General features: G+C 49.9%; 1 protein-coding gene across 1 annotated transcript in view; it reads left to right on the top strand.

The window, feature by feature from the left end:
- Positions 1 to 22,361, top strand: part of GALNS (galactosamine (N-acetyl)-6-sulfatase) — a 43,044-nt gene extending 20,683 nt beyond the window's left edge. Inside the window, 3 exon segments of the mRNA XM_053987098.1 lie at positions 6,830 to 6,951; positions 15,595 to 15,712; positions 19,010 to 22,361. Of these exon segments, the coding sequence (XP_053843073.1) occupies positions 6,830 to 6,951; positions 15,595 to 15,712; positions 19,010 to 19,096 (327 nt within the window). The 3' untranslated portion in view covers positions 19,097 to 22,361.
- Positions 22,362 to 24,508: the final 2,147 nt, after the last annotated feature.

Here is a 24,508-nt window from a genome sequence, read left to right as displayed (position 1 = left end):
CACATCACACTACGTCCAACACTTCATTTATTTTATTTATCTCCTGGCTGATCTCCTCACAGTTAGATGTTAAGCACTATTATTTCCTTTACTTTTTGTGTCTTTCTGGGCCCTAAGCTCTGGGGCATTTGCTGAGTGGCAGCTTCACACGTGTGCCATGCTGCAGATCCCTTCAGACAGGAACCCAGAGCATTGAGGCCCAGCTCTCAGCAATCCTGACAGCAGCCTGGGCTTGGGGAGGGATTGTTTGTATGATTTTTTTTTTTCATGCTTTCGTTTTTTTTTTTTTTAACTTATGGAAGGTCCTCAAGGCATCACAGGTGCAGAACTAAGTGCTGGTGACATTTGTGGATATAAAAGTGCAGGGATTCTTTCACTGGGATGTCCTGGGGGTAGAAGGAAGTGTCAGCTCCAAGGGAGTCATTTCCACTCAGGGCTGTAAAAGTGTGTTTGTCTTTTTTTCAGACTGCAGTGCTTCAGGAGTCAAAGCTTGTTTTACAGGGAGCAAGCAGGAAAGGAAAGTTGGCTCTAGAAATGGTTTTTATGCTCTGTCTCAGTGCTAATTCCACACAGATAAAATGAGATCATTTATTTGTCATGTGTGTGAGTTAAAACCTGTTTATCACCCGTGGAGGGTTTTCCTTGGGTGGGAAGAACTGGGAGCTCCTCTGTGTGTGTGTTTGGGTGTAGGGGTAGCAAATTCCCACAGGAATTCTTGCTCTCCGTGGTGATAAAAGCACATACCCACACTTCCAGTTGGCAAATAAATAAACCCCTGCATGGAACTCAACTCATTCCTACATGTCTGAGTGTGGAACAGTGATAATGGGGACCAGCTACTCCTTCCAGAGGCTCTCCCACTGTGAGCAGTGGCAGTGCTGCAATTAAGGAATATTTATTTCTTTCCAAGTCTTTGTTTAACTGCTGTCTGATAAAAGTCAGCAATTATCCTGTACATCAGAGAGACGATTACAAATCCACTCTCTTTCCTGCAGCTTGGATCACATGAGCTGGATGTGGGGAAAATTGGAGCACATTAGTGGCCAGAGCAGCCATTAACAACACGCAGAGGAAGCTGAGGCTGAGATTTGTTCCAATTCTCCTCATGTCTTCGAGCCATTAATTACAAACCTCGCAAGTTTAAAAATAGAAATAAATCAGAATGCAGGGCAGCTCCACAGCTCCCAGCCCTGCTGGAGGAGTTTCTAAGCTCACCTTACAGCACAGTTCCCTCTTTCAGTGACTGGGCTTCCCAGCTGTGTTGATATTGGACTCTGGAATCAAAAAGGCCACTTTGTTTGCTAATTCCATTTGAAAAACAACTATAAATCCATGCACATCTGTGGCATTTGGAATTCTGACTGTTGGCTGTTTGTTCAATAAGGTTGGCTTGCCATCCCAGTAGAGCTCCAGCTAATGAGGATTTGTTAATTGTATGATCTTTAGAGGTCTTTCCTCATTGTGAATCCAGTGAGACTTGCAGATATGAAACTCTCTGTGTGAAGGTCCCCACCCAGACCTGGAATATGTAGTTTCCCTGTCATCCATTGGAAAGAGAGCTTAGGTTGGCCAGATGTGGCAAAACAGCTGCCTGCACATTTTGGAGAGGTTTGTTTTATGGGTAGGGGAATATTTCATGGTTTTTACAGACAGGGTTTAGCCAGCCCTCATTTCACTTTCAGAGTTCCCTTGGTAATTGACTGTGTGGAAAAGCACTGATACAGTAAACTTGCCCTGGGTTTCATCCACATTTTTGTTCGACTTTCAGATGGGATTGTCTCATTAAAGCAGCCAGAACCCCATTTTCATGCTGATACTGGAAAATGGGGAGCTGGTGCCTGTCCTGGGCTTGTTTGGGATGACCAGGATGGTGAGGGAGGATGTGGCCCCTCACCTGGAAAGCTGTGTTTGACTGGGGTGTGAGTTGGTTCAGTAATAAAGGATGTACACACAAATAAAAATGTACCAGGGAGACACAGCCTGCAGAAAGCACAGCCTAGCAAAGCAGAACAGGGCTCTGAAGACTCCTCTCCATCTGGCACTCGGAATATTGACTCTGGAAACATCCCGTGCAGGCAGCACACAGGTTTGCTGTCATCCTCCAGTCCCATGACAGCAACATGCCCTTACTGGTCTGCATCCTCTGCCTTATGGCCTGGGATTAGGGCTTGTCATCTGACACACTGATGAATTGTGCTCTTCTGTTCTTCCCAGCTTTTGTTTGTTTATTTTTTAACCCCCAAGCAGTTTTTTTTCCCTAGTCTGACTCCTGTCAGGAAGTCTTGTAGTCTCTCTCAGTGCTGGAGGATAACTTGATGCTGCCTTTTCTGCTGGATTAACTGGATTTCTTGATTCTTGAGGGGGTGGTCTCTTGAAGGCATAAAGGGAAGGCTCACTCCACAGAATCAAGTGGGAGTAAGCATTTTGTGGGACATTTTCCCTCAGGATTGCACAGGAGGCTTATTTGGAGCTGTTTACCTGCCTTCCATCTATATAGGTGGCTCATGTTTACATAATTTGACATCTCTGACATTCAGGAGGTGATAAATGGGACAGAGGGAGATGAAAGGAAGCCTGACTTGAAAAATGTGTTTGTATTTTTAAACAGTTTGATAAAGGCAGAAAAATCTCCCTCCTGCACACGGGCTGAGTCCCTGCTGCTCCAGGACTGGTGGATATCAAGCTTTTCCATTGCTGTTCACCTTTTTTTCCTTGTAGCAAAAATCAGCAGTGATGAAAATTGCCATGTGTGCAGGAGCAAAGGGAGAACTGAGGATAAACCTGGGGAGATCCCTCTTGGACAGTGAAAATACACGACTTTTACTGGCAGTCACCTGTCAAATGCTGGGGTTTTTTGCAAGTAGGGGTCTGAAAGGGTAAAAAAATTGGTGTTTTCTATAAATTTACCAGAGTAGGCAGCAAGTCCTCAGCAATTTCTTAATTTAGTGCTGTATAGAGGAGGCAGGAATGGGAGGTAGCAGGAGAAAGGAAATTTCCTTTTCTCTGCCTCCCACCAAAAGCATCCAGCACAAAACAGCCCTTGTACCTCCCAAGAGCACTGGTGCAAGAAGGGGAAAAAATAATGAAGGAAAAAACGTGGAAAACGCCCTTTGGTTGTGGGAGAGGGGCTGATAACATCAACCTTTGTGCTGTGAGCTTGGTCGGAGCCTTCAGTGGGATTCCTCGAGCGCTCCTGTGGCTTTAAAGGCTGCGTGGAGGCGCCTCCTGCAGCCGCTATTGTTTTAATGCGAAATGCCAAAGGGGTTATTCCAGTCAGGCTCTGTGATTGCCCTTCTCCTGCACGTGAAGGGATCGATAAAGCCTTTTCTTCGCCGGGGATGTGAAGTCAAGTAGAACCTCACAAATAATGATATTTGATTTTGGTCCTCTGAGCATATGAACCAGGCATCGATCGGAGCTCGCTGTGCTGCCCATGCTGGGGGCTGCCCATCATCTCTGGGGCTGCCCAACATCTCTGGGGCTGCCCATCATCTCTGGGGCTGCCCATCATCTCTGGGGGCTGCCCATCATCTCTGGGGCTGCCCATCATCTCTGGGGCTGCCCATCATCTCTGGGGGCTGCCCATCATCCCTGGGGCTGCCCATCCACAAGGGCTGCCCATCATCTCTGGGGGCTGCCCAACATCTCTGGGGGCTGCCCAACATCTCTGGGGGCTGCCCATCATCCCTGGGGCTGCCCATCATCTCCAGGGCTGCCCATCATCCCTGGGGCTGCCCATCCACAAGGGCTGCCCATCATCTCCAAGGCTGCCCATCATGCCCAGGGCTGCCCATCCACAAGGGCTGCCCATCATCTCTGGGGATGCCCATCATTTCTGGGGGCTGCCCATCATCTCCAGGACTGCCCATCATTTCTGCCCATCACGTTTCAGGATAACAGGAGACCGGAGCAGGAGGCAGAGCTGGGCTGGGGTGGCTCCTGCTCCTGCCAGCCCGAGCGGCTGGGCTGGAGCCAGGCTGAGGAATTGCCAGAGGGCTCCCGTTAACACAAGTGGTGATTCCATCTCTTGGCAGGGAGCCCAAACTGGCAACCGGCTGTGTTTGTCTCATGTCTATATTGACACAGCATCTGTGGGCCATTTGCTCTGGAAATTAAAGCTGTGCAACCAAAGGCTGCTGCATCGCAGGGATGGAAAACCAGCCCAGGCTGTGTGAGTGCTGAGAAGGACAGGGATGGTAGTCGCTGGAAGGCTCACCTGGTGGGCAGGGAATGTCATGCTTTAATCTGAATAATGGAAGGAAAGGATTGTTGGACTCTCTCCTGCAGCAAACAGGTTTCTGTGGTGGTGCAAAACGCTGTAAGAGCAGTGAGCTGAGCTGCTCTTGATGGGCTCCCTTAGAAGGCAGGAGATGCTCCGGACTGGTTTGGCTTTCAGGCTTTTGTGATGCAGGAGAAAAGCTCCAAGAGTTTGCTGAAACACAGGGAGTGGCCTCTGTGCTGTGTTTGATCCGTGAGCCCTGCAAGTCCCAGAACCCTGGAGGCTGGAAAAGCCCTCCAGGGTCATGGAGTCCAACCTGGGACCAGTCCCCAGGTGTGAGCACTGAGCCACATCCAGTCCTTCCCTGAGCACCTGCAGGGATGGGCACTCCACCCATTACCTTGGGTAGGGAGCAGGGACAAAAATTAGGAATCTGCTTAAATTATTGATCCCTGCATATTGCTATGAACAGTCTGACAATAAGCAGGATAACAGGAGAGTGGGATTGGGTGGTGTTATCCTCCTGGGTAGGACAGGCTTCTCCAGCTCCAAACATCACCAAACCTACCTATACAAAATAAATAATATTGAATTCTATATATTTCTATATATTTTTTACTAATTTGTTGATGAATAGATAGAAAATCTTTGAAGCTCTCTCTGCAGGTTGAATATTGACTCACAGAGTACATAAAAATAGCAATATTCAATTTTATTTCCAGGAATAAAGTTGGAATGCCTTAGAAATGTCCTAAAATGGTATTATTGGGGTTTTATTTACTTACCTATTTATTTATTTGACTTTTCTCCACTAGACTGCTTTTCAAGAGGGCACTGAGTGCTTAAATTGGAATGACAGGTGGCTTTGGGCTGGTGGCATCAGGCAAATTGTCCCAGCATTTTCTTTCCTGGGAATCTTTGGGATTGTGTTTTGGAGTATGGGCTACAAGGATTTCCTGGGAAACACAAGATAAAATAGAAACAGAGCAATGTCTAAACAAACACCCAAGAGACGAAAATCTTTCACACTGAAGCATTTGCAGCCAAGGAGCATTGTACCAATTAGCAGGCTCTTAATTAAATTGCTTGTTTGATTTGCATCCAAATTATAATTTGGATGTTATGGAGGCTTTGATACCTTTTCATTACCCGGTCCTTTTGTGGGGGAAAAAACCCACAAAAATCTCTTTTCCCTGTGTGTTTCAGAGGCCTGTGGCATCACAGGCTGGGAAGGTCAATCAGTTTTGTATCCATTTAAAGTCCATTTATTGGTAGGGCCACTCCAACCTATCGAGCAATATTTTTCCAGTCAGTGATTCAGGAATCTATAGCCCTGTGCAGATAAATGGGATTTCATGGGCTTCTAAACTTCTTGCTTTATTGAAAAGCAGAATATTAACTGCTCCACTGACCAGCTGTCCATTAAAAACACGGGATATTTTTAGAAAATTGTTTGCCAATCAAATCCTACCAACATCTGTAGAGAGCCTTTTCAGTTTGTTTTATAAGCAAATGCTACAGCTGCTTTCCCACTTCCACTGAACCATTCCCATTTACCTGCTCTCCATGTCTCTGTCCGTGTCTCGGGGCACTTTGGGATTGTGAGGAACAGCGTGGGAGCTGGAATTGTAAAACCCAGCTTTAACAAGTCCATTTGGGGCCGGGCCTGCCTGGGCTGGGCTGGGCTGGGCTGGGGGGCCCTGCTTTATTGCCTGCCCAGGGAAATGAGTGCTTTTGCATTTTTGGCTCTTGCTGGGGTTTAAATGGGCTCTGGTGGCCCTGGAGGCCACAGGCCAGGGATTAGGGAGCTCCCAACTGGCAAATCAGGGCTGGCAGGGCAGGGGGGCAGATGGAGCTGGCAGCTCTGGTGCCCAGTGAGCATTTAACCCCTCGCTGCTCCCAGCTGCTTCCCCAGGACATTCCCAGTAGCTGTGCCCTGCTGCTGCAGGGAGAATGCCACCTTGTGCCCCCACAGATGGTCAGAGACAGGAATGTGGGAATGTCTCCCCTTCCTGCAGTACTCCCATCCCCACTGTCATGCCCAGGAGAGTCACTCAATATTGAATCAAATTGAAAACACATCAGTTTTTATAAAATTAACCAGTTTTGCTTCATTTCTCAGAGAAACTGGTCCCTCAGGTGCTGCCAGGGGAGTTTTCAGGTGCCTGCTGCCTCTCAGGGTGTCTGGATGTCTCTCCTGGGGTTTTGGTTTTGATCAGAAGTGTCAAGCAATCCCCTCTTCCTGGGGCCTTCCAAAGCCAGTAAAACCAGCCAGAAAATCCTTTCCACGTGCAGGATTTTTATGATTAAATGCTTCCACCTCTTTGTCTTTTCCTCTGCCATTTCATTTTAATGAATATTTTATTGGGATTATATTTTTATAAGACAAGAATACACGGCTTTGCTTCAGCTCCTGTGTCAGTGCAACACCACTTGCTCACCTTATTTTACCCCACCAGCTCAGAATGTGTTTTGGAGATTGAAGTGGACTCTTGGTTTAAAATAATCCTGAGGTTTGTTGGTGTTTTGCTGGAGGAAGTGGCATCAAGTCAAGTTTTTGCTGCCTGCCCTGCATCACCTTTGGTGACCTCTCTCCTTTTTTTCCTGCAGGGCATTGATTTCTGTCCTGGCCAGAGCGTGGCTGGAGTGACCACACACACCCAGGAAGAGCACACTCACCTGCCCCTGCTCTTCCACCTGGGCAGGGACCCTGGTGAGAAGTACCCATTAAGGTGAGCCACTTCATGGGGTGCCATGAAAACTCAGCAGTGTCACTGTTCAAAAGTTATCTGCTGGTTCTTGAAATCTGCTTAAAAACTGTCCCAGAAAGCCACGCTGGGAAATAATGGCTGTCCTGCTGGCTTTTTCTCTGGAGAAGGAACAAAAACCTTGTTTTCAGGTGGTCAGGTGAGCTGGGTGTGCACATAGACTTGTCAGCCTGGTTGTTCCTGTTCTGTGTCCTGCAGCCCCTCGGGGAGGAGGAAAACACCAATTTTTGGGCAGGACAGGGCTGAGTGCAGCACACTCAAACGGGGCTGCTGGGCAGCTGTGCCTTGGAGTGGGAGTTTTGGGGCCAGGGAAGAAACAACCAGTGCTGTGTGCTGCTGGAATCTCTGGAGGGCAGACTGGTCACCTTCCAGTCTCCTACCCCAGCTAAGAGAGCTTCTCCAGAGGGTGTTTAACAGGAGGACTTTGTGCCCAATCCTGCTCCTTCCTCGGGCTCTCCTGGCTGTCTGAATCCATTTTCCTCTAAGCCTGCTATTGTAATATTTATCTCTGGCACTCACCGTGCCCTGAGAGATTCCCACAAGGATTTATGCAGTCAGCAGCCAGCAGAGGCCACAAAGAGCCCTGCCACCTCCAAAAATGCTCCCAAGGTGTCCTCACCTCCCTCCTTCCCTCCCTCCCTGCAGCAAATCAGGGACTCACAGCCTCATCCCTCACCAGGGGCTCTGACAGGGAGAGTGTGGAAATAAATCAAGAAGGAACAAGAGCTGCTGGGACTGCCTGCCCAGAACTGGGTTTGTGCAGCAGCCTGGAGAGGCAGAGATGTTTCCTGAGCTGACAGGGCTGCAATTACTCAACTGGTTTGAATAATTGAGTGGACACACTCGCCCCATTCCTTCCAGAGGAGATGAGCCTGTGCTGTCCACGGAGTGTTTTCACTGGAGAGAGGAGGGGAGGGGAAATATTTCCATTCTCTCTCACTTAACAGAGCACTTTAGAGGTGCATCAGCAGTGGGTCAAGCTCTTTGGGGGCTCTGCTCCCACTGCATTCCAGCACTAATGAACAAAGCACAGCTGCAGCCCCAGGGCTGTAAATACAGCTCAGTGCAACTAAACCGGGCTGGGATTCCAGGCGAGACCTGGGCAGTTTAACAACTGGTTCATTTCCCAGGGGATGGAGGGACAGGACACAGGGAATGGCTTCCACTGCCAGAGGGCAGGGATGGATGGGATACTGGGGAGGAATTCCTCCCTGCCAGGGTGCTGAGGCCCTGGCACAGGCACCCAGAGCAGCTGGGGCTGCCCCTGGATCCCTGGAAGTGCCCAAGGCCAGGTTGGACAGGGCTTGGAGCAACCTGGGACAGTGGGAGGTGTCCCTGCCATGGCAGGGGTGGCACTGGATGGACTTTCAGGTCCCTTCCAACCCAAACCATTCCAGGATTCTGTGATTCTGTTCTAGGAAATGAGTGTATAGAAATAATCTCTTTTTCCAAAAATCAAAAAATGGATAGCAGTAACTGAACTGTAGCTTACCTGCTGTGTGTGTCACCTTTGTCACCTGCTCCAGGTGACCCTGCCTTGCCAGGGGATTGCACTGGATGAGCTCTAGAACTCTCAGCCCTAAATACTCTGTGATTTTGGGATTCTCTGACACTGTTTGTGTTTCCTCTGGATTTGAGGCAGAGGAGCTCTTCCCTCAGAGGTGTTTGCAGCACCTGCTTCCCTGTGATTCCACTGTTCCTTCCCACCACCGTGGAGTGAGCATTGAAATAAATTCCAGGGTTCCAACTGCAATCATTTCTCATATGGTTGCATTGATTTTTTGGATATTCACAAGCTGTTGCCTTGATTGAATTTTATGGCAAGATTATGACCCAATTATGGAGAGCTGGGCTGGTGTTTATTATGCAGCCCCTCATAGAAACCCTCGTTTTAGCACTCCACTCTTCCTTTCTCCAGCACATTCTGCTGCTATTGTCTCCTCTCTGGTCACAATGGAAAACTCATGGGAAGTGGGTCTGCTCTATCGAATGTGGTAATTAAATTATCCTCATTTGTGGAGCTGCTCTTGGTGTGTATTTTTATTTAGCTTAATTATCCCCCTTGGCAGGGAGCCTGCTGGGAGTCCCGACACTAATGTTTCTCCAAAGGGAATCCAGCATCCTGCTCCCAGCCTGCATCTGTCTGTCCCTACGTGCTGGCTCTGTTCTCCCTGCCTGCTTTTGCTCATTTTTTATTACATTTATTCCTTATTTAGTGCAGCCTTTTCTTCTCCCTTGAAATGATTTTAATAATCTGTCATCTCTCTTGATTTACATGGGTTTGGAGTGGGGTCACGTGCAAAGCCACCAGCAGTGGGTGTCACTGCTGCTCAGGAGGGCCTGGCATCACATGCACCTCCAGAGGGAATCACTGCTTCTATATTTGGCATCTCAGAGCCAGGGAATCCCAGGAATCAGCAGCTCAGTCACCCCTGAACTCGCAGGGTCGTGGCACTGCACGTGCAGGACACACAGGGACAGTTCTCCCAGGCTGCAACTTTATAGGTTCAGGGAGGATTTAAGATTGGAGCCTTAGGACCACCAGGTGCCATTAACCTGGCCCTGCCAAGCCCACCACTGTTTGACTCTTCTCATGGGGGCTGGAACTAGGTGAGTTTTGAGGTCTCTTCCCACCCAAAGCATTCCATGATTGTTACTCTCTGTCAGGAAGATGAGTGGATAGAAATAACCTATTTTTCCAAAGCTTTTCAGTCTTTGTTAAAGTGGCTGCTAAAGGGATCCCTGAAGATGCAAGTCCTGCAAGACCCAGAGGCAGCAGTAACATGTTCACCTCCCTGGGGTTCTTGGTGAGGCAGGACAAGTCCTTCCTCTTCCTCACACTGTTCGCTGCATTTCCTGGAGCCTGCCTGCAAAGAGTCCCAGCAAAAGGAGCTCCACATGCAGTGAAAAATGGCTCAGGCCATTCCAGGCAGGTCCTGTCAGCGTGTGGGGACACGTTGGCAGTGCTAAGCACCTGCCCATGTGTTCTCTTCCTGCTGCTGCCCCTCTGGATTTGGCTGGACCTCCCCTGCCCCCCATCTTCTGCCAAGGGACACAGCTGTGTGTGCTCCTTGGCCTTGAAATATCCTGGGATCCTGGAATGGGTTGGGTTGGAAGAACCTGAAAGCTCATCCAGTGCCACCCCTGCCATGGCAGGGACATCTTCCACCATCTCAGGTGGCTCCAAACCCTGTCCAGCCTGGCCTTGGACACTTCCAGGGTGTCACAGCTGCTCTGGGCACCTGTGCCAGGGCCTCACCTCCCTCACAGGGAGGAATTCCTTCCTTTGGATTCCTTGTGTAGGAAACCTTTAGACCCTTGTGTAGGAGTCACCTCATCGCTGGTGGTGAGAGGTGAACTCTTTGTGCCTTTTTCTCACCTAGATCAGTGCAGGCTGGGGACAGAAAAAGCTCTTTTTTTACAGCTCTCAACTTTAAGCTGTAACTAAGACTGTGTGTTGGGCAGCACAGAAAGCAGAAGCATTTCCCTGAGTCTGAGCAGGGCTTTGTTTCCTCCCTGGATGCAATAACTGCCCTTGTTACCAAATTTATCCAAATGCAGAACTAAAAGATCTGATAGGCTTTTTACTTGGCAGATTCTGTTATCTTTGGCCTGTGGTGTGTGTGCTAAGTACCACAGAGGGAACTTGTTTCTCCAATGTGACAAATTCAGTAAAATTATCTGTTGGTACCATCTTCACAAGCAGTTGTCAGTTTTATTATCTGAGTCAGACTATTGTTTATACAGACATTTACTAAAATACTGCATAATGATTATATATATATATATAGAGAGAGAGATAAATATATATATATATATCTAAAAAAGCAAAGCTGGCACAGCTAAAAATACAGTTAGTAAAATACCTAATGCAGCCTGAAGTAGAAAAAGTGTTTTGAAGCCAAAGAATTTCTAACAGCAATCTCTGAAATGCTGCCAGTTTGAGCCAGAGGTGCAAAGCTTAATAACAAGTGAGGCCAGGGTAAGTACAGCCTGCTCACACCTTGTTGTTACTCCAGGTTTGTAGCAGCTTCTGCCCTGAGCAATGAGTTTATTGAATTATGAACATCAAAATTCCTGTGTTTTACTTAGGGCAATGGATTTTACTATTATGGAAGAAAATGGAAGTGATAAGGCTTGGTTGATGAACATAATGATTTTAGAACACATTAATTAAGAAGAGAGCTCACAAGTGCCTATTTCGAGCAGATGGAAAATTCAGGAAATCATCAGAGAGGTAATTGCAGTGGTTATGGAGCCAGAAAAAAAAGGGAAGGAGCTCCTGAAGGGAAGCTAAAGGGGAGAGGATCTGACAGAAAAGTTGCCAGTCTCACCTTAGTGCTCAGGGCACAAACCTGGCTGTGGGGAAGAGAGAGAAGGTGCAAAACAGAGGGAAAATGTGAATAATAACAGAGATTGTGCTCAGGGGAGATGCTGACTCCTATCTTGGAAAAGAGGGAAATGGTACCAGCTGCATTGCAGGGGTGAATGAGCAGCTGCCACAGGAGAAGTGACACTAAAAGTGTGGAAACTGTGGCTGAGGAGCCTCAGAGGTGGCAGTAAAAACCATGGAGCACCAACCACGCTGGGAATGGCTGCAGCAAGGTGGGAAGAAGCAAGGGAGCCAGGTGGGAGAGGTACAGAGCCAGCTGGAGGGAAATAAAATCCACCTGTGGAGGAGAATCATCAGCCTGGAGACTGGGAATGGACACAAACACCTCTGGGTCTGTGGCTGCCCTTTCCCAGGGTCTGGGACCCACCTGGAGCTCGTGGTTCATCAGCCCACAGCCCTCAGGTGTTCTGGGTGGAGTGATGCTGCATGAAAAGGAATAGTGGGAAAAAAAAAGCTGCACAAACCAGCTGGAAAAAAATGCAAAATGCACTTTGACATGGACGCCATCATCTTCATCATCATCTCCACAGACAGGTCCAGGCAGTGCTGCAGCCACAAGAAAGTGGCCTGAAGAGCACAGTACATAAATCATGATTCAGGAATAGCACTGAAAAATGGAACTTCAGGAACAGCACAGGAGCAGCCAGCAGGAGGATCAGTGGATAGCTGTTATTTCCTGTCACCTGTTCACCCCCAGATGAAGGCTTTACTGCTCACTCCACCTTTATCCCCTTTGCCATTTCAGTGTGGGGTTCCTGGCAGTGAAAGCCAGGATTCTGGGAGCTGGGGAGGGAAAACTTCCATGAAAATAGGTGAGCAGGTGGAGGATCAGCACCACCACATCTCCTTGCTGCAAGGAGTGTGCTGATCATCACAGCTTGGGCTCTCCCATCTTGGAGGCCTTTTCCAACCTGGATGATTCTGGAATTCCAAGGTTTCTCGTGGCCCAGTGGCCACATGCCCTTTGTGCCTCCAGGGATGCATCTGGCCCCAAAATGCTGCTGGACTTGGGGTAAGGGCCACCTTCACCCTTTGATTCCTCATTTGCTTTCCTTTGGCTCCTCTGAGTCTCTCCAGTAATTCCAGCAGCAGAGCCCCAAACCTGTCTCTGCCTCCTGCATTGTGCAGACCTTAAATTGCAAATAAACTTGATAATAGGAGAGAGGAACTGAGGAAGACTGAGTAATAAGACAAGATCAAGACTTGGATACCACGGTGCTGCGAAGCCTCAAAGCACTGATAACAGATAAAATCAAATTATCAGAATCTGGGTGTATTTCAGAATTAAAAATAATGGTTTTAATTAAAATAATTCCAGGGGAGAAGGAAGTAAAGTATCATTAGCCACGTTTTATGCTCTTCCCATAACTTCCTATCAATCTGAGAGCTGCTGTTCCTAGAACCATGGAATCCTGGAATGGTTTGGATTGGAAGGGGCCTTTAAAGCTCGTCCTGTTTAAAGTTCATCACCTTTGGCTGCTCCAAGCCCTGTCCAGCCTGGTCCAGAGCCCTTTGTCAGGTTTCTGTGAATCCCATTATGGGAGTTTTTATAATATTCCCATTTTGGTCCAGTCCTCTGAGTTTCACCACGGCCCCCTCGCTCCCAGGACAGACACTGCGCTGTGAATCAGCAGGATGAGGTGTAAAACAAACATCCTGAAATCCTGCTGGAAATGCTCCTGGATTTGTTTGGGTGCTGATCTATTTGAGGGTGCATTTAACCATGGCAGAGAAGCATCCCTGAAGGTGAAAGCCCAAGGAGCACAGGATTGAAGCAGAGTTTGACTCTCCCTGCAGAGCTGCGTTTGCTGGGAGGGCACGCTGGGGTTAAGCAGCAGAGCAGGTTCCAGGAGCTGTGGGGGGAGGATGGAGCAGATTGCCAAGGCACAATTACAGTAAATGAAGGAAGCACAGCCCACACCTGTGCCTGGGACCCCGCGCTCCAATCCAGCCCTGATTGCATCTCCAGGGACTTCCCGGAGGTAAAGTGTCAATTAGTGTAATGACCCTGGACTTTGTCCACTCTGCTCCCTGCTTCTGAGCGTGGAATAATTTCATGGACGCTGGGGGATCTCTTTTAGCAAACTCCTCACAACGCCACCTGCTCACCCTCTCATTCTTGCACTGCTATTCCCAGCTCTCCTTCCCGGGATTGCTGAACTGGAATACGAAATGCAGCTCGCCCCGGAGGCAGCTCTCCCAGACAATGGTGCCCAGACACCTGGACAGATAATTCCACCTCTTTTTTGGAGCAGGGAATGCAGCAAACCTGGCCTTGCAGCCCAGGCCTGGATATGCATAGCAGGAAAGGATGGGACTCCAGGTAGGAGAGGTTCCCAGCTCCCTTAACAGCTCCGACTGATTACCATGAGGTAATTATCCCCATTTTACATGCAAATTCCACGCACTCTTGCAGATTTTGTCTCAAAATGCACTTGCTTAGGGCTGGAGGCAGTTTTAACTCCTGTGCAGTCAGTAAATACTTCACAAATCCATGGATGTGGGATTTTGGGGCATGTTGTGGAGCTGAACTGGAATATCTGAGGAAAAACTGAGCCATGAAGGCAGGAAAACCAACCCCTGTAGAATGGGGATTTCCATGGGGTCAGGAAAAGAAAACCAACCTCCATGGAGCAGGGTTAGATGGGATTTGGGAAGGAATTCCTGGCTGTGAGGGTGGGCAGGCCCTGGCACAGGTTCCCAGAGCAGCTGTGGCTGCCCCTGGATCCTGGCAGTGCCCAAGGCCAGGCTGGACAAGGCTTGGAGCACCCTGGGATGGTGGAAGGTGTCCCTGCCATGGCAGGGGGTGGGATGAAATGGTCTTTAAATCTCTTCCCACCCAAACCATTCCAGGATTGTCGGCTTCTATGAAATTCTGGAGCTTCTCAGGATCCTCTGGGTTTCAGGGTGGTCCTTCAGCTCTCTCCAGCAGGATCCAGGCAGCTGGGTGTGAGAGCAGCAGCTCCAGCTCCTCATCCCACGTTCCCTTCCAGCTCTCTATCAGCACAGCCCAGCCCAGCCCCACAATCAGCCTCTCCCTGGCTGCCTGCCCAGCTGGGATATTTATAGGGTTTACTGGAAGCGCTTGGCACATCACTGGCCTTCCAAATGTGATTGTTTTGCAAAGAAGGAAATTAGCTGGAGTGTGGGGCTGGTGGCCAGCTTGGCCTGGGAGCAGAGGGAGCCCGAGGTCAGGACCCAGCTGCATTGTTTCTTTTATCTTCAGAAGGAATTTGCCGCTCTCTGTGGGGTTTTTGGTGTTTTTTTAAGTGACTCTTAAGGTGATGGACAAAGATCATTGATAGGAGTCCTGCTTTTTAGAAATACTTGAGATATTAGTGAAGTGCACCCTGAGCCACTCCAGCAAATACCTGCTGGAGGAGTCGGGTGGGTCAGGCTCTGGTCGTTTATAACCACATTTTGGGGAATGGCAGATGGATCCCAGCTTGGAATAATCAAGCTGTAATGGAAGAATGTGGATGGGGCAGAACCTCGGCATTTTGTGGAATGGGGGGAGGTATTCTCGTCTTGGACGAGGCCCTTCTATTCTTCTCCTCTCTGTTTGCATAATTTTAGTTCATTTCCTTGGTGGTTGTGGAGTTTAACTGGCCCGGGGTTGTGTTTGAAAGCCTTCCTGAGAACACTCTCGTAAAACAAAATATTGACATTCCCTACAACAAACGCCTCTGCCCGGGGCGGGTGTTCCAGGAGAGCTCTTGGAAGAGTGGGGTGAGAGTGTGGAGAGCTGCTGACCTCAGGTGGGACACGCTGGAAGGGTTGCCTTGGGAAATTTCTGTCCTAAGCTGTCTGGGAAAGTGTTTGTCCTGTGTCTGGGAAGTGTCCCTTGATAATCATTGAAGGGACAGTTCGAGGATAGCCCAGAAATGCCCTTTTATTTGCTAAGACAATTCCCTTGGGAATCCACATGAGCTCCTAGCAGATCTGCACGAGGAGGAGACATTCGGGGCCCCTGGAGCAGCAGTCTGGGAAGCTGAGCTGCTCTGAAGCCAGGTGATTTCTGGGGAGGACAAGCCACTGCCATCCTCGTTGCCCTAAGCAGAGCACCTGCACCCTGCCAGCCTGGATTTCATTCCCTACAGACCCGTGGGCAGCTGGCAGGATGTTTGCACATCTCCTCCTCCTTGTGGCCCAGCCTGGTGACGTGGACACCAGAGGAAGCCCCAGCAGTAACCCCTGTGCTTTTCCCCCTGCAGTTTTGCCAGTGAGGAATACCAGCGGGCCGTGGAGCACATCTCAGGGCTGGTCCAGCAGCACAAGGCCACCCTGGTGCCAGGCCAGCCCCAGCTGAACGTGTGTGACCAGGCTGTCATGGTGAGTGCCTGAAGCACAAATGCACTGAGCAATCCTTGGATTAAAATACCTCTTGTAAAGGTTTCATAAAATGTCAGTGTTGGGAAGGGATGGAGATGCACGGTCACACTTCCTTGCTTAGAAACAGGGCAGATCCTTCTTCCCCTTTCTAATCCCCTTGTGCAATTCTCAAAATCCTGGAATCCTGCAATGGTTTGGGTGGGAAGGGATCTTAGAGCTCCTGCAGTGCCACCCCTGCCATGGCAGGGACACTTTCCCCTAGCCCAGGATACTCCAAGCCCTGTCCAGCCTGGCCTTGGGCACTGCCAGGGATGCAGGGGCAGCCCCAGCTACTCTGGGCACCTGTGCCAGGCCCTGCCCACCCTCACAGGGAACAATTCCTGCCCAATATCCCATCTATCCCTGCCCTCTTTGTTCTGAGTCTTCTGTGGAACAGTTCATTTTCAGTGATTTATCTTTGGTCTTGCTCTGTCTCCTCCAATTCCCCCCGTGCCTGAATTTTCCAAAGTCTTTATTGAAATTGAACTTTTTCAGCTCTGTTTTCTCTTTCAAGTCTCCTGTTGGAAAGTTACAGTTTGACTTCCCTGTCAAACACTGCTTGGTTTGTTGAGAACCTGGGAGAGAAACTGGATAATCTGGGGGAGGTTGTCACTTGACAGGAGGTTGTGTAGTCTGAGGGAATGTGTTGTGGGCTGACAGACAAAATAGTAACAGGCAAAATCTTCTTACAGACAAAATCTTGCAACAGGCTGTTACAAAATAGTAACAGGCAAAATCTTCCTGATGCAGAAATAATCTCCTGAATCAGTCAGAACCTGCTGCCTCTGGTCTGTCACCAGCAAAGAACAAAACGTGGAGATGTGTCCCCTCAGCAACAAGGCAAAGATCTCCCTTAGCTTTGTCCCATCTCTTTATTTTTGGCTGTTAAATAGGAAAAAGATTTGAGGGCCCATTGTTTCTATGTTGTTTTCTTTCCTTATTCAACTTTTCCCTTCATAAACACTGTTCTCTGCTCCTCTGGGACCTTTTGGATTCAGGCACTGTCCCCAGGGCCTGGCTGCTGCCAGAGGCAAAGGCATTTCTTCCAAAAGTGCTCTGCAAGGCATTTCTTCCAAAAGTGCTTCCCAAATTGAAGGCCATGGGTGGGCTGGGAGATCCTAGTCCCAGGAGAAATGTTTCAATCCCAGCAGGAAACACGGTGAGTTCTCCAGTCTGTGTGCACTCCTCACAGGATAACTCCATGGTCACTACACCACAATATCAGGCAGCAGCTTGCTGCCTTTGGAGACCAGAAATGAAGATAAGCAAACCTTTAGGGAGTGATTATATTGCTGGGTGGACTGGGGGCTAAATCTGGTTTTGGGGGATGCTGGGAGATAAAGATAATTTACTGACACTATCTCCTGTCACCTGTTTATTTGAAAAGGGTTTTTGTTGGATGTGTTTGGGAGAGAGGAGGAGAATTGTCTTTGCTTTCACATAAACAAAGTGTGTGGAAGTGTTCAAGGAAGTGTCCAAGGCCACGGAGGGACAGGACACAGGGAATGGCTTCCCACTGCCAGAGGAAAGGGTTAGATGGGATATTGGGAAGAAATTGTTCCCTTTGAGGGTGCTGAGGCCCTGGCACAGGTGCCCAGAGCAGCTGTGGCTGCCCCTGGATCCCTGGCAGTGCCCAAGGCCAGGCAGGAGGGGGCTTGGAGCAGCCTGGGACAGTGGAAGGTGTCCCCACCATGGCAGGGGTGACACTGGGTGAGCTCTAAGGTCCCTTCCCACCCAGCCATTGCAGGATTCCAGGACAGCAGATGGATCATCCTGCAGCTCCTGCAGAGGAGTGGTGGAAGCAGGAGCAGGGGGGTGTTTGCAGCCCATCTGTGCTGGATCCCGGAGCAGTGTCCGGGGAGCTCCCCCAGAGGCAGCTCTGCTGGGTTTTCCTGCTGTGCAAGTGTGGGAGAAGCTGTTCCCCGCAGCTCGGGGCTGCCTCTGAGCACACGTGGTGTCCCCAGGGCTCCAGCACAGCCCAGCAGCGGGACAGGGACTGCGGGAGTGCAGCACAGACCGTTTATTGTTCTGCTTTTTCAAAAGAACAAACATTTCATTTCATGCCTTTCCTTTGGCTCTCAGTTCCTTCTGCAGAGTGCTCTGATTTTTCCAGCCGTGGCTGCACATTTTAGAGCAGAGGAACAGATTTAGGAAGCGACATTAATTGTTCTGAAAGCCTGCGGAGCCCTCGGTGCAGAGGTGCCTCCAGCACAGCTCCCTCTGTGTCTGCTGCTCTGCAGGAATTGCTGGTGTCTCACTGCCATCTGTTGTCAGCTCCATGGAACAAAAACCTGCTCCAGCGGTTTTTTTTCCAGGGGTTGAACGTTTCTTTTCCGTAGGAATTTAATTCCAAGAAAACAGAAATACTTGCAGGGTGAAAATCGGCAAAACGAAAGGCAAGAGGTCAGTGTTGAACTGGCCTTTAACAGGGGACAGCAGGAATGTCCCATGGATGGACAGACCTGAGAGAGGGAGGCACAAAAGATTCCCAAGGGCAGAATGGGAATTGTCATCTGCCCTTCCCATGACTGAAATCCCACATTTAAAATGGCAAAACCTCTGTGAAATTAAAAATGTTCATTTACCGAAATTCCTTCCTCCATTAATCCCTCTGGAAGCCGAGGTTGGCAGTGGATCTCCTTTTTCTGTTCTACACATGCAGGTAGCTCAGGAAACGTGGAAAACTGGAAAACAAATAGTTTTGGTGTGCAGGCACTGGAAGAGGAGTCTCAGGAATGCTTCCTGCTCCATGTGCCCATGGGTTCATCCATCAGAACGCTCCTTAAAATACCAGCATTCTGATCTCTCTCACACCCTTGGCCTTCTGCTGCCTTTTGCTTCCTCAGGACAGTGCCTGGATATTGCAGTGCTGAGAATGGGAACCCCAGGAACCCCAGGAAAACCGGGGGTGTCACCAAAACCTCCTGGTCTGGTTGCTCTGTGCTGCCACAGGAGGGAGAGGAGGGTCACCAGCATCCCAGCAAGCTGGGCTGGGAGAGGCCAGGAAGGACTGGTGTGTCCCAGGAGAGGGAATCATCTGCTGCACAGCATTTGTAGCCTTTCCCAGCTTTTATTTGAGCACTGTTTGGAGTGGGGAAGTTTATGAGCCCAGAGGCTTGGGCTTGCAAGAGGAGTTTCATTTTTCAAGCAGCACATAAAAGTGTCTTTGTGAGGATCATAAAGAGCTGGTTGGGGTGAGAGCTTAGCAGATACTTGGTGTGAATCATCGTTCTGTCTATTTCTGTTTGTTTTTAACAGAACTGGTCCCCTCCAGGCTGTGAGAAGCTTGGGAAGTGCCTGAAAGCACCAGAGTCTGATCCTAAGAAATGCTCTTGGCCTCACTGATGGCTGCAGCCCTCCAGAGCTACGCTGGACATCCAGTTTCCAATGCCTGCTCCTGTTGGCACTCCTGTTTACACAGGAAGGGTGTGATGTGCGCATGATATCATCACTTGCTCTTCCAAAAGGGCCAGTGTTTATATTCCTCGTGCTCAGGGTTTAGCCTCTACTCCTCCTTTCCCCCAGTTCTTTCCCTAAATGGTAACTCCAGTGAGGATTGGGTCGGCTGTAAAAGCTCCCTGGACAGCCACGACTCTGCCATCAGCTCCAAAATGCCATGGATCACTTCTGCTCCTTCCACCCAGCCTTGCTCACAGGGGTGCCCCAACAAGAGCCACGGGACAGGTCAGGAAACTCAGAGCTGCCAGAGAGCCCTGCCCAAGCTGCCCGTGTTTTCTTTGCCTGTAGCTTGTTGTTTTAACATTTGATTTCCATTGTGAACTCTGGACATCAACTTGTTTTCCCTTTCTCCCCAAATTTGTGAGTTCTGGGTGCAAACCAGGGATCCCTCCTGCTCACAGCTGAGGGGTTTGGAACTGGGGACAATGCCCTGAATTCCTTCCATGTGTAGCTGCAAACATTCCCTAGGTCATGGTTTAAGGAAAGGTGGGCATTGTCTTCAGGTAAGTGTTGGATTGGGGTTACAGCCCCTGCCAGTGCCTGAAGGAGCTCCAGGAGAGCTGGAGAGGGACTTTGGGGAAGGGCCTGGAGTGCCAGGACACAGGGAATGGCTTCCCACTGCCAGAGGGCAGGGATGGATGGGATATTGGAAAGGAATTCTTCCTTGTAGGAGTGGTGAGGCCCTGGCACAGGTTCCCAGAGCAGCTGTGGCTGCCCCTGGATCCCTGGCAGTGCCCAAGGCCAGGCTGGACAGGGCTTGGAGCAGCCTGGGACAGTGGAAGTGGGATTGCACTGGATGAGCTTTCAGGTCTTTTCCAGCCCAGACCATTCCAGGATTCTGTTGCCAATTGTTTGTGCAGGACATCTGTGGGGAGCTGGGGGTCAGCTGTTCATCTTGGGGCTTTCCTTAATTTCCAGAAATCTGGATCTAAAGCTGGTCCAAGCCACACTTCCCATCTCGTGCTCTGGGCCCAGCCAAGTGCAGGCTCAGAAATGCCCCTTGGCATCAGCCCTTAACTCTTGACCCCATTTCCAGCACACTCTCTCCCAGGAATTCTCCTTGTGCAAACCTTCCCAGCCTGGCTGTGGCTCTCCTTTAGCCAGAGTTCCTGGGGAACACAGAGCCTTTGCTCAATCCTGCAGGGCAGCTCCCTGCTCTGCCTTGGAGCCTGTTCCACACCCTTCCCTGTCTCAAATAAACCTGTCTGGAGCAAAAAAACCCTCCTCTGGGCCTTCAGGGCAGCAGCTGGAGGGAGCCTGAGCATGTTTGGGTTCAGACTGAAAGAGGGGAAGTTTAGTTGGATGTAAGGAAGGAATTGTTCCCTGTGAGGGTGGGGAGGCCCTGGCACAGGGTGCCCAGAGAAGCTTGGAGCAGCCTGGGATAGTGGAAGGTGTCTCTGGCCATGGCAGGGGCTGGAGCAGGATGAGTTTTTAGATCCCTTCCCACCCAAACCATTCCATGATTTTCCATTTGTCCCACCAACAGCTCTGCTTCCACCCCTCCAGTGTTTTCCACAGTACACGTGCCCTGTGTGTGTGATGTTGTGCTGCCTTAGGAAAATCCAGGTGCTCTGTACCTGGAAACAGCTCAAATTCCTCCCCAGCTAAGCTTGGAGCTGCTTGAGAGCTCTGCTCTTGTGCCAGCTGTGGTGCTCCTGGCTCTCAGCTGCTTGTTCCAGCCTCCTGTAATCCCAAACCCCATCCCATGGTTTATGTACCTGTAATCCCCTCCACGGGAATCCCTGGTGTGTGTCTCGTGAAGCTGGATAATCCCATTAAACTGGAATGAGAGCAGCACTTGGGTCAGCTCTTGCTGTTGCACCTCTCAGAAATCCCAGCCAGCATTTCAGAGATCCCTGCACATCTGCAAGTGGCATTTGTTTATAGCCCACGTTTCTTAGGATGTTCCTACTTGTCCTTCAAGTCTATCACGGCATTTCCAGCTCATCCATAACATTCCTCCTTGTTTAGACACGGCTCAAGGCTTGGGAGATGTGGCCAGCAGCTCCCTCGGGGTGAGGTCAGGGCTGGGAGCAGTTGTGGCTCTGGCAGCACAGGAGACCAGATAAAAGCAGGAACTCCCCATTTGCTGGGGCTGCTCCACCTCTGCTTTAGGGCTTCTCCGTGCCCAGAGGAGGGAATGGAGCTGGGAAGGGGCTGCAGCACCAGGAGAGGCTGAGGGAGCTGGAAAGGGGCTCAGCCTGGAGAAAAGGAGGCTCAGGGGGTCCCTTGTGGCTCTGCACAACTCCTGACAGGAGGGGACAGGCTCTGCTCCCAGGGAACAGGGACAGGAGGAGAGTTGTGCCAGGGGAGGGTCAGGTTGAATATCAGGGAATTTTCTTCATGGAAAGGGTGAAAAGCATTGGCACAGGGCAGTGCTGATATGCCCAGCCCTGGAAGTGTTGAAAACCATGTGGATGTGGCATTGGGGTGACCGTGGGGGTGCTGCTGAGGGCTGGACTCGATGATCTCTGAGGTCTTTTCCAAGCTCAGCGACTTTGATTCCACACTTCTGTCACTGGGACTGTCAGAGCATTCAGTGTAAAACTCCCACCAGAGGAGGGAGTCCATGGCTGCAGCTCCCTGGCAGTCCTGTCAGCCCTCAGATCCTTGTGAGGTAACAGCACTTGGTGGGTTTTGTGCTGCTTAGGAAGAGTTCCCCCAGGATCAGAGCAGGGCCCTGGCCTGGCCACGCTCCTCAGCCCCCAGAATCTGCTCTGGACACCTCCTCCCTGTCCCTGCCTGCTGCTTCCTCCTTTTCTCTTTCCCAGCTGCACTTTGGAAGATCCTGCTTTGCCCCTGGAACTTGCTCTGAGCAGCCACGGGGTTTGTCCCCCCCTCCCAGCACAGCAAACCCTCATTCCTCATTCCTGGAGTACTCTCAGGACACAGATCCTGGAGGGAAATTTTGCACTTGAAAGCAAGTAAGTGAAGCCATGACGTGTCTGTTTAGAATAAAAGGACATGTAGCAGATAATAAATAATCAGGGTTTAATATGACAGAGCTTCTGCTTTAAGTTTAAATAGGAATCGTTGTTTTACAGCTGCATAATAGGAGGAATTTTAAATGAATGCCTTTCCTAAAATTGCACAGATTTAAAAGTTGTGAGGTGAAGAACTAATGAGGAAAAATAAACTAATTTATCAGCAATGCAGTCTGTGATTTCACCTGTAAGCCACGGGAGTAACGCCTTGCTTTGGGGCACTCTCCCAGATTCACCTCCTGGATCATGGGACTGACTGGGCTTAAAAAGAACTTGGTTTGTTTTCCTGGAATTATTTTTACCATGGATCAATCTCCCAGCCCCCACGGTGCAGTTCAGAGGCTGGGGGGATCCAGGGCCAGCACAGGGGTGGGGATGGTGCCTGCAGCCCCCACTGCCCACTCGGGGCACAAAGGGGCCACATCTGCCCTTAAAAACCATCCTGAGTTCTGGCCTGAAGCTTCCCAGCTTGGGAGCTGGGGCAGGAGTGGGGCTGGAGGGATTTCCTGCCCACTCAGGGTCCTGCAGCAGCCAAACTGATCTGCTGGTGGCTTCTGTTCCCAAGCTAGGAGACAGAAATGCCAAAGGAATGCCGGAGTTTAGGGCTGTGATGTTCCTTTCTTTATGTTTACTACGCTGAATGCTAAAAGCTCAATATCTTCCTGGCCTAAGAGTCCGAAGAATTTCTTTGTTGTCTTTAATTTCCAATTAGCTGAGCCTCTCAAGCCTCCCAGCTCTGCCCCTGAGGCTCTGTTATCATCCCACCCTCCGTGCAGAGGAGCTTCTGAAATGGATGGAACTAATAATCGTGGAAGAACTCCGGCTGCATTTCCAGGCTCTGGCTGCAGCAGTGGAGCCTTGATTTCAAATCCTGCAGCGACAAATGGATTATTTCGGTGGCAAATTGGTCCCTGGGGACCAACAATTTGGGGAGCTGAATGCTGGAACTGGGAAGCAGCAGATCAATTCCCAACACTTAGAGCCAAGGTTAATGCCCTGCAAACTGCCCTGAGTGCAGCAGTGAGGAGAACACGGCCCTGCCTGGCCGAGGGGAGCCTGGGAATGTGTCAAAGGAAAATGGGGAGCTCTGGAGCAAGGGAAGTGAGCGAGAGTCCCATGGATTTGCTGGTGAAACCTGGGGGCTGTTTTGGGGCAGTGACAGTGGGATTTGACTAAAAGAAGTGGAACTGGGATCTCCAAGAAGGAGGCTGTGGGACTTGGGACAGCAGTGGCAGTGGCAGTTCCCATACCTGTCACCTCCAGCCCTTCCCAGACATCGTGGACAGCATCCCAAAATTCCTGGTTTCACATAAAGGATCTCCTCAAGGTTGGACACTCTTATTTTCCCCAGTGACAACAGCTTTGAAGTAACCCCATGAAAGAATTCCAGCAGCTGAGGAAGGACCCGTGGAAGGTGTGAACTGAACGGAGTTTGTGGGGGAGGAAGGTTTGGGGTGCTGGGGGGTGATTTTTGGCTGCAGAGTCCCCAGCAGCCTCTGGAGCACAGCCAGCAGAGAAATCCCTCCCCAGGGATCCTGCCCTTGTCCTCAGCACTGGGAAACTTGACAAACTAAACACACTTTTATTCTCTTAGGAGTTCCTTTGCTTGTTCAGTTTCCAAATAACTGTTCTGCAGTTAGAATGGCCTGTTTTCCATCTCTCCTAGCAGTTAGAATACTTGGAAATCGACTTTTCCTTTTGTTTTCTGGTAGCACTGGATGTTTTTCTATGTTATCAGGAGGCGACACTGTGGTGCCCCTTGAATTAAACTGTCAGGTTTTGAGAACAGCTGTAAGGGAAGAACTGAAATCCCATTTTGGGTTCTTTTCTCCTTTGGAAAATGGCTATTTGAAACACCAAGGCTCCATTTGCCTGTTTTCTTTATATCCCCTTCCACCATTTAAAATTTTGTTGTTGCTTGAAGTCTAGTTGGGATTATATAAATCCTAAATAAAGGTGGATCCATGGCCAGAAGCTTGTGGTCTTTTAGGAGGGAGAAAAAAAAAACCTCTGCCTTCCAGCTTCTGCAGAGAGGCAGTCTGGCAGCTCTGCGGGCCTTTGTCCCTCTTGGAGTCACTTAACACCCTCTGGGTGACAGGAGGTTGGTAGCACAATTCCCAGCTGAAAGGGAGAGCAGATAAAAGCCAGCAGTGAGGAATGCGAGCCAAATCCATTCGTTCTGGATCAGACACAAAACCCAGGCTGGCCAGGGCAGAGAGAGGAGTTTTGTGTCTTCTCCAAGGGCCTGATCCAACCTGCTGCAGCAGGCAGGAGGTGCTGCCTTGGGCTCCCAGGGAGGCAGAGCTGGATCACG

Source organism: Vidua macroura, chromosome 11, assembly GCF_024509145.1.
Source record: "Vidua macroura isolate BioBank_ID:100142 chromosome 11, ASM2450914v1, whole genome shotgun sequence".
Lineage (NCBI taxonomy): Eukaryota > Metazoa > Chordata > Aves > Passeriformes > Viduidae > Vidua > Vidua macroura.
This window is presented reverse-complemented; position numbering and strand designations above follow the sequence as displayed.